This window comes from Quercus suber, unplaced genomic scaffold, assembly GCF_002906115.3.
Source record: "Quercus suber isolate HL8 unplaced genomic scaffold, Cork oak 2.0 scaffold_582, whole genome shotgun sequence".
In the NCBI taxonomy this organism is placed as follows: domain Eukaryota; kingdom Viridiplantae; phylum Streptophyta; class Magnoliopsida; order Fagales; family Fagaceae; genus Quercus; species Quercus suber.
Genome location: NW_027070027.1, coordinates 304,532 through 315,071, shown reverse-complemented (window position 1 = coordinate 315,071; position 10,540 = coordinate 304,532). Strand labels below are relative to the sequence as shown.

The 10,540-nt window shown below is 38.2% G+C and overlaps 1 protein-coding gene across 1 annotated transcript; it reads left to right on the top strand.

The window, feature by feature from the left end:
- Nucleotides 1-2,032: 2,032 nt before the first annotated feature.
- LOC111988779 (cyclin-dependent kinase F-1) lies at nt 2,033-4,734 on the top strand. The gene is made up of 2 exons (XM_024020570.2): nt 2,033-2,604; nt 3,674-4,734. Exons 1-2 carry the CDS (start codon nt 2,122-2,124, stop codon nt 4,601-4,603), a joined length of 1,413 nt encoding a protein of 470 aa, XP_023876338.1. The 5' UTR covers nt 2,033-2,121; the 3' UTR covers nt 4,604-4,734.
- Nucleotides 4,735-10,540: the final 5,806 nt, after the last annotated feature.

Below are 10,540 nucleotides of genomic sequence, written 5' to 3'. Positions count from 1 at the left end.
ATTAGCACCAGAATCTGCCCACTACCCTTCAACATATTGCATTATATTGATGACTATAATCATAGCCACTAAAGGCTCTTCAATTACGTTAGCCTACGGAACAAATTCACGTTTCCAAAATTTGCAAAATTGAGCAATATGCCCATTCTTGCCACAGACAAAACAAGATTTAGTAAATTGATCTTGTGAAGGGGGTCTTGGTTCTTATTGTAATTTTTATTCGAGTTTCCTCTTCCTTGAGGTCTATTATTATTTTTGAAAACTCTCTTTTTAGGCTTCAATTGACCATTTCTAGGAAAATGATTTTTGGGCATATTATTATTGGCTAAAATAAGGTTTACCTTTGTGATGGAATTACCATTGCTCTCTTGTGTCATGAGTGCATCTTGTCCTTTAGCCTCCTCCTCTACATGGATGCGTGTGATCAAAGTCTCTAAGGATGTCTCCTTTTGTTTGTGCCGCAAAGTCTTTTGGAACTCCCTCTAAGTTTGTGGTAGTTTATCAATTATGCCAACTACCATTAGATTATCTCCAATCTTTATGCCTTTGGATCTCAATTCTGCCATGATCATCTGGAAGTCTTGTGCTTGATCTACCACCGATTTTCCTTCCACCATTTGGTAACGGAAAAATCTACTAGTAACATACTTCTTTCCGCTAGCCTCCTCAGTATCGTACTTACTTTGTAAAACTTTCCAAATTTTCTTTGCAGAATTTTTAAGTTGTATCATAATAATCATAGAAATGATCGACAAGAAAATTCAAAATATAAAAGCGACAATTGTATTCATCTTTTGTATTCTTATCTATTTTTTCTTGATAGAGACAAAATTCTTCCTCACTCATCTCATCAGTAGAAACCTTTGAATGATTCTTATCAGTGAAGATGTAGGCAACTTTGAGAAGACTCAAGTAAAAGAGGACCTTTCCTTTCCACCTCTTGAAGAGGGCTCCCTCAAAGCGAAAGGGCTTCACCTCCCCCTTGTGCATGTTTCTAGCTTAATATCTGAATCAATACATATTAGCTCATTAATCACTACAATTAAAAAGAATTAAAGAGTTTCTCTTCTTTTTAATGTGAGATTAAACATTTTTCACAAACTCCTTATCTTCCATATTAACTTCCACATCTTTACATTTATGTTGTAATATAAATTAATTTTAATTATATAATATTAAAATGCTTCAACAAAGATAATATTAATTAATTGAACATGTTATGAACATGCTTAAAATCGTTTTTCATTTTTTAAATTAAGGCAAAAATTTTCATTCATCACAATTTGAGGTTTATGTGTTTGCTATTCACCAAAATGGACAAGAGTGTAATGAGACCAAACACTAATAAATGAATACCAAAATAGCATTAAAATCATTATTTCATGTATGGAAATTCATTTTTTTGATGTTAGAGACCTCGTCACACTTCTATCCATTTTGTTGAGTGTCAAAGGCATAAACCAATTTTAAATTAAACTGACAAGAACTTGTGTCTTATTAGATTAAAGTTAAACAACATTATAAAAAAATAAAATAAAAATCTGATTGAACTATATTTTAATTTATCTAATCCAACTTTTTTTTTTTTGGAGAAAGAAAAAGTATCTAATTCAACTTTAATTAAATAGAAAACTTCTTTATATATATATATATATAATTTTGAACTTTCTCAATGCATTATTATATGCACCAGTATTTTTTTTTTTTTTTTGAGAATCTATACACCAGTATTTTAATTAAATCTAACTTAGAGTCTTCTTTTGTTCTTTTTGGCAACCCACCTTCTACGGTGGAAAAATTTCTATTCCTTAATAAGGTAGCTAATGTTTGTAAAATAGACTTATTTTTATTTTTGTTTAATCTAATATATTAGCTCTTTTAACCCAAAAAAAAAAAAAAAAGGGACTAACTTCTTTTTGTACGAACCAATTCTATAATGTTTGTAAAATATATATATATATATATATATATATAATAAAAATAAAAATAAAAACCCATCCTTTTTGGATTTTGGAGACTAATATATAATAGTAAAGAGAGAGTCCATGATTAATTACCAAATCGAAAACCCCTTCCTTATTAGCTTAGGCTTAGCTCTGAGTCTGAGCGTAAACAAAAACAATGGAACCCGAAGCAGCAAAGAGCTGGAGCATCCACAGCCGAGGCGAGATAATAGCGAAGTACGAAATACAGGAGCGCGTGGGGTCGGGAGCGTACTCGGACGTGTACAAGGCGCGTCGGCTGTCGGACAACGTGGTGGTGGCGCTGAAAGAGGTTCACGATTACCAGTCGGCGTTCAGAGAAATAGAGGCCTTACAGATCCTCAACTCCCCAAACGTCATCGTTCTCCACGAGTTCTTTTGGCGGGAAGACGAGGACGCTGTGCTTGTCTTGGAGTACCTGAGGACTGACCTGGCATCTGTGATCAATGAGGCCAAGAAGGAGGGCCGTTCGATTGGAGTCGCCCAGCTTAAGAGATGGATGCTCCAGATTCTCTGTGGCCTTGACGCCTGTCACAGGAATATGATCTTGCATCGGGATTTGAAACCCACTAATCTTCTCGTCTCCGATGATGGCCTGCTCAAGCTTGCCGATTTTGGCCAGGTCTTTTTATTTTAAGATTGATGGGTTTTTGTTTAATTTAAAGTAAGTTTACTTTTTAGGCAATGAGGCTGGTTTCTTTTGATTTAAAGCTACCGGATTTTGGCCTGTTAATTTTGTCACGAATTGATGAAAAGAAGATTTGCTTGATGGGTTTGGGGTGGTGTTGATTTTGCAGCTTGATTACATTTATAAGCAATTCGTTTATGGGTTTATGTTTAGTGTTTACTTTAATGATAGGGAATGCTTTAGAGTGTGTGGTACTCTGAGAGATGATTTTTTTTTTTGTCAGGAATTTTTTAGAGGATGAGTTGGTTTTCTCTTTTTGGATTTGATTGGTTTGATGTGGGAATAGCTGAGCCCAACATTTTAAGACAAGGCTTGGTTGTTCTTGTTGTATTGGTATGGTGTGGGAAGGAGGCCTAGGAAAGCTTAGCACATTGCTAGTTTGCATTTTAAGGAAGGGTTTGTGACTTTCTGCGTTATGGTAAATGGACTTTCTTTTTGTACAAGCAATGGGTGAAAAGCATTTCCGTTGATGTAGTAGTCATTGATTGTTAGAAATTACGATGTGTTGTTTGTAATCTTGCAAATTAAACTCCCAAACTGCATTTGTAAATGTTATTCATGTATCATGTTGTGGACAAAATAGCAAATCATAAGACAAGGTAATTTAGGTAAATATACACCAGAATTCTTCAGAAAGTATATATATACACACACACAAATTCCTCATTTCTAATTTTTAAGAGATAATATACACATAGGGAGATAGAGTATAGCTTATCAAAAAAGGGGGGGTGGTTGAGATACTGATAGAGTGTATGTGTGTGAAGGAGGAGAGGGGGGTGGGGGGAGGTCATCCATAGTAGTCAGCTGAAATGTTGAGTATGCTCCTTATCTATCAGCTGCTAGTTTGAGGATTTGACCATTCTTAAGTTCCAACATGACACATTTTCACATTTGGATTTGGTAGGCACTTTCTTCAAGCATATAAATATTTTGAATGAAATTGCTATTCCTGTTATTTTATCAAGGTTTGTGAAATGTTTTTATCTGACTCTGATTTTAGGCAAGGATACTCCTGGAGCCTGGATATGTTGCTGCCTACAACAACCTACAACCATATGAACAAAATGCTGTAAATCAGGAAAATGCCTTTCAGCCTCCTGAGGATTTTCCTGAAACAGACAATTTATGCCAAGAAGCTTATGAAATTCAAGAGCAGGGCACTATAAGTAAAGAAGAATATTTTAGACAGTTAGATGAGTTCAAAGCTAAAAATATAGATGAAACTGATGAGGAAACGGATGTTCATGATGGAGATACATCTTGTCTTGCAACATGCACAACAAGTGACATAGAGGATGATCCTTTCAAGAATTCATATTCATACAAGGCTGAGGGTGGTGGAGATGATGGACAAGGTTGTCTTACATCCTGTGTTGGAACTCGTTGGTTCAGAGCCCCTGAACTACTCTTTGGATCCACTGACTATGGTTTAGAGATTGATCTGTGGTCATTGGGTTGCATATTTGCTGAGCTTTTTACTCTGGAGCCCATTTTTCCTGGAACTGCAGATATTGATCAACTCAGCAGGATTTTTAGTGTTTTGGGAAACTTAACTGAGGAAGTCTGGCCAGGTTGTTCTAAACTTCCTGATTATAAAACAATTTCATTTAATAAGGTAGAAAATCCAATTGGTTTAGAAGCCTGCCTGCCCAACTGCTCCCCTGATGAAATATCTTTGGTAAAAAAACTTGTCTGTTATGACCCAGCTAGCAGAGCTACAGCAATGGAACTGCTCCATGACAAGTATTTCAGTGAAGAGCCTCTTCCGGTTCCAATGTCTGAGTTATGGGTTCCTTTGACCAGAAGTGGGCAAGATGAGAATTCTCCTAGGGGGTGGTCTGGCCATGATGGAATGGGTTCGGATTCCGATTTTGAGGACTTTGAGAATTATACCAGGACTGATACTGGATTTTCCATACGGTTCCCTTGAGCTTAAAGGGCATTAAGGCACTCTGATTTGTTAAATTATTTGTTGCAATTTTGTGTGATTAGATATTGGAAAGTTCATCTTACCTTTCTTCTCAAAAAAAGAAAAAAGAAAGAGAGGATATTGGGAGTTCATGCCAAGAGCCTCGTAGCTTAATTGCAACTTCTTAATGGTTTCAATAGAGACATCTAGAGATCAAATCTCTCCACCCAACCATTGAATTATAAAATAAATATATTGTAAGTACATAATTTAATTTAGTATTGAAAGATATCTAGAAATATATTGGACCAACCTAATGTTTATATGAAAGTAGTACTCGCCAACTACCATCACTCCATAAAAATAAAAACCCATAAAATCTGGAAACTCTCTTTCTTGTTAATTTGTGAGGAGTGTGGTTTTAGCACCACCACCACCACCAACCTCTGGCACCCCCACTATAAAGATATCGTCAATGCCATTAAGGCCATTAGCGGCCATACTTGATGCCTTTGCTAGCACAACCACACCGATTTGAAGCACTACCGCCAACCTACAACGCCACTACAACCACAAGACATCACTATCGTTATCTCTCTTTAAGCTCAACCACCAAACAACAAGAACAATTTTAGCTAGCAAAAATCCACTAAAAAAAAATCAAAGAGCAATTACATTTCCGTATAGTTGCAAAGAGAACGTAAGATGCGAGTTTTTTTTTTTGACATACTTATAATATACGCATATAATATGCTTTTTTTTTTTTTTTTTTTTTTTTGGGGTCAAAAAGGGCTACTTATATATTAGAAGCAACAATTTTATTACAAAAAGTGTTAGCTTTATCACAAGCTAACAGATGCTCCACCACAGACGGTGGTTCCACAAACACTACAAAAGATAAATTACAGCTAGCCCCTACTCTAGCTAAAGCATCTACGCAACGATTTGCTTCTCGGTAGGTGTGCTCAACCCGTTTGTTAGGGATGGCTCTCAGGAGGGTCCTGTAGTCAGTCAAAAGAGGCTCCATTAGCATATTGGCAGAATCATTATTCATTAGCTGAACAACACTCTTAGCATCCAATTCAACAACAAGGCTATTAAGATTGAGGTCCTTAGCAAGAATGAGTCCATCTCGTAAGGCCCACAACTCTGCCATAAAGCTATTAGTGCAGCCAAGACTTCTAGAGAAGCCTGCAACCCAATCTCCATTGTGATCCCTGATCAGCCCACCTCCTCCAGCCTTTCCAGGAAATCCTAATGCCAAACCATCAGTATTGAGTTTAGCCAATCCCACTGGTGGTTTTCTCCAAGCCACAAGTATAATGGACTTAGATATAGCAATCTTAGATCTCATTCCTATAGCAAAAAATTCAGCAGCACTCTGTTTGCATTTCTCAATAGCCTTAGTAGCCGAAGTACCAGTCCTAAACAAACAATCATTACATTGCAGCCAAATGTGCCAAATTCCCAAAGGAAAGACAATACTCCACGGGATTCCCATACAATTAGATACAAGTTTTGTACAGCAGTTAACTTCCAACCATTCCTTAATGGGTTTATTGAATGATTCCCTTAGCAAATGAGGAAAATTTAGCTTCAGCCAAAAATCTTGGGCAAATTCACAAGTACGCAGCAAATGATCAAGTGATTCAGTCTCTTTGAGGCATAAAGGGCAAGTTGTATTGAGGTTTAAACCTCTTGAACCTAGTACTTCACCTAGGGGTGTGCTCGGTTCGGTTTCGGTCGGTTTGTATAGGTATGGCCAACCGAAACCGAATATTTCGGTTTGTGAAATTCTCAACCGAAACCGACCGAAATGGCTGGAAAACCATCGGTTTCGGTGTATATCGGTTTCAGTCGGTTTCGGTCGGTTATTGGTTTTCCAAAGAGAGGGATATTGAGATTTTCAAAACCCTAAATTTAATCACATATAAAAAACAAAATAACAGAGCAACAGAGAAAGAGCTGATGAACAAATCAGAACGACAGAGAAAGAAAAATTTCCAACAATATTTGTTCAACAATTTACAGTATTACATACAGAATCCAACAAAAAATTGAAAATATTTTTAATTAGCAAAAGGGTCCAGACAGAACTTTACCGTTGTTGCACCATAGCAGGATCCTACCACCATGCTTGAGCCTACCACCATGTCTCTGTAGTGATTTTTCAATCTGAATTGAAGAACGAACAGAGACATGTGACTTAGAGAGAAGAGAAAGGCATGGCCATGGCCCATGGGACTCAGAGAGCGAAAAGAAAAGAAAAGAATGAGGCGGCTGGACTGAGAAGGGCAGAGACCAGAGAGAAAACTGGGGAAGGACTGAAGGGTAGAGAGAAAAAAATTGAAGGATCGAAGGGAACAAGCTGAAGAAGAAAGAATTGAGAGAAAAAAAATGGGGAAAGGGGCGGCTGAAGAAATAATTGAGAGAAGAAAGAATGGAGAGGGGCGGCTGAAGAAAGCAAAAGGGAAAAATAAATAAGGGTATTTTAGTATTTATGCTAGTACTAGGGTTTTAAAAAATTAAAGAGCAAAAAATACCCACACGTCCAGTGCGAAGGCTTGAACCTGGGATCATGTAGCTGAATCATAAAGAGCATACCATTAAGGCAACTGATCAGTTGTGCATTAACATTACATATATATATATATATATTCGGTCAGTTCGGTTTGGTTTCGGGTGAAAAAATCCAGCACCGAAACCGAAACCGAAAATTTCGGTTTTTAAAAAATGAAACCGAAACCGAACTGAACCGAAACCGAACCGAAAATTTGGCAACGGTTCGGTCGGTTTCAGTCGGTTTGTCAGTTTTTTGCACACCCCTAAGTCTTCACCAATGGGAAGGCTATTATGCATGCACAGCCACAGGCAAAACTGAACCCGAGGTGGTGCAGTAGTCTTCTAGACCCAAGACATATCTATGGTATCCAGGTTCAAGGGGTTTAAGCCTCTTGCCAATAAATAGGCTGCAGATAGAGAGAAAGAACCATTTTTGGAGAGGGCCCAAATGAGAAAGTCTTCAGCATTGGTGTCACATGAGAAAGGAATTGCTATAAATTTCTCTAAAATTTGATCAGGTAGCACAAAAGAACTGTTTTGCAAATTCCAGCCAATGCCATTGTCAAAACATTGATGCAACATTACTTTGTCTTCATCCCTTGCAAGTGGTCCTTCAATAAGGCTTCGGAGTGTGCCATTAGGGAGCCAAAAGTCCAGCCAAAGGTTGACATGTAGACCATTTTTCACTGACCATCTTAATCCTTTGACATAGACAGGTCCACCTATTTTGCAAGCTGTCCAAATTCTTGAGCAAGGGAGGTTTCTGCCCTCCTCAGACAACCTCTTAGGAGTGAGATATTTCTTTACCAGCATCTTTGCCCAAGGGGCTTCACTTTCATTAGCTAGTCTCCAGCATAATTTAGCCAAAATGGCTTGATTCCTGTATTATACGCATTTTTACTATGGTCGGTAGTGGTGCTAAGATATGTAACGATTTTTATTTTTATTATTTTAGGTAAGTGAAATAAGAAAAGGTATAAAATAGGTTAATTAAATTAGTAGACTTCATGGCCAATTTTGATTTGTGGTACATAAAGTGATATAGTGAAAGTGGTATAAAATATTTGGATTCACATTAACGTATATGTAACAAATTTTTGCCTTTTAGATTATAGGGTAAATTGCAAAGTACATCATAAAATTTAGGGTTGTTTAAATTTTACATCAAATTTGAAAAATTAGATTTTACACCCTGAAATTTCTCTCTATTAGCAAAAGTAGCTTCCATTAGTGACTCGCTTACATGGCCATCAAATGACATGATGGCAACCAAGACACACTCTACTTGAGGTTTACTCCAAAATTATTTTGTCTACCTGTGGTTTAAAAAATGTCACTTTACCCACCTGATGTTCACTTTGTTTGTCTCTCATAACCCACCTCTGTTAAAACTGAGGGTGTTGATGCTCATTTTGGGAAGCCTAGTAGAAAGAAGAAAACCAACAACATGGGCAGAAAAGAGAGTTAGTAAGTGGATAGGAAAACTATTAAACCCAAGAGACAGGAATAATGAATCACAGACCCATGAAATAAACAAATGGGCCTTGAAGAAGCAAATGGGCTTAAAGGAGCTCAGAAAGGAAGAAGTAGCAAACCTATAGGCAGTATATGATGTAGAAGAGAATGGGCCACAGCAGGCCCGGAGTAATGAAAGTAAAGAAAGTAAGGGGTTGATGGAAAGTCCATGAGCCCTAAGGATGAAGAATAAAGTAATTGGGCCAGGGAAGCCCTAAGGAGTTAGTTAAAGCCCAAGGGAACACAAGACTAGAAAGGGCCGAGGATGCCCAAGGAAAGTAAAATGGGCCAAGGATGCCCAAAAGGAAAATGGGACACAAGAGCCCGCAAGCAATGTAACCAAAAAAGCCCAAATGACTATACTGAGTCATTGAGAAAAGAATAAGCAACAAGCCCAAAAAGGCCCAGCAGGCTTAGGTCAAATAACACCACAACAGGAATAGCAAAGTGATATGGTAGGAAATGATGGCAAGGCTATGGAAAGAGTAAAAGGGTGTTGAAGGAAGGAAAGCCCACAATTAGGCAAAGCCTAGCCCCCAAAGGAAGTAAGGCATAAAGAATGGGAGATCAAAAAACAATCCACGCCATAAGAAACCAAAATGACCGTCATAATGTGCAGACAAGCCTCCAGATCACGGCAAACGCATGAATGACAGGCAAGCTTTGAACACACATAAAAGAGAAGCACGCGCAAGGCCCAAACATTACCAGCCTGTACCCAGCCAATACAGGACGTGGTGAGGTCATGGGTCAAAGGTAAGAGGGCATGGTCTAGCAGTGGGCAGAGGAGAAAACCTATTCTGGGTATCTTGTTCAGGCTCTTTTGGGGGAAATGTCCTACTGAGATGACATGCCACCCAAAAGAAGTAAGGATGAGTTAGAACTACTAGGTGCATGCCATGAGAGAGAGAGAAAGAGAGAGAGAGAGAGAGAGAGAGAGAGAGCACCCACACTGTAACAAGTAGGAGGGTCACGACAGAAAAATAAACAAAATAGCCTTCTTTGTCTGATAAGGGGAAGTGGCATAGCCAGCACAAATAAGTGGTGATGGTTGAACGACTGACAAACCAGTAATGGTCGACAAGGACACCCATATCAGACAAAGGTAGTTAAGGGCTAAAATAGTAAAAACCAGTCATGGTAAGCACTATAAAAAGGGGCCTTTGTCGTGCACAAGGGGGATCACAATCATGGTAATAGTAATCTCTAAGAGAAAATCATAAGACAGAAGAAGCACTAAGAAAGGAAGGGGGGAAAAACAAAGGAAAAAGAGATAACTTAGAATGGCAAGCATGCACCAATAGGTTGATCTCCTCTCTTCATCTAAAGCTCTGCTCTCTACCAAAGAAAAAGGATCCTCATTGAACATAAACCATTTAGGCCCATTCCTTAAAAGCGATTAATTTCTTTTCCTGGGGAGATTATTCGCATTGAGGAAGTGGTTTTCCTTCTAGGTTTCAAGCTCTGTAGCCTTACTTGGCAGGGCAAACTGATTTTTTCCTTCCTTGATTCAAGAAGCCCATTATTATTATTTCCCCATTTATTTATGTTACTTTGGTGTACGGGGGTGCTTCTTGCTGCTTCCTTTTATTTATTTCATCTAATATTTCTTGTGTTATCTTTATTATATCTGTCTGCCATAGCTTTCCCCTAGCATCTCTGCCTGCCATGGGTATGTGATCAAAACCTGTCAAAAGGGGTATAGTTTGTGCACAAGTCAGACCAAAGTGAGTTGCAGTTAGATCGGTCTCAACTCCTTTACTTAAAACACTTGACCTAGTACCGCAAGAGGCAGCCCAGCCCAACATTGTAAAAAAGGCCCACTACATTAAATTGGTGACTTCACTGGGGAGTTAAGTCACAGATAAGGATAGAAGTCCT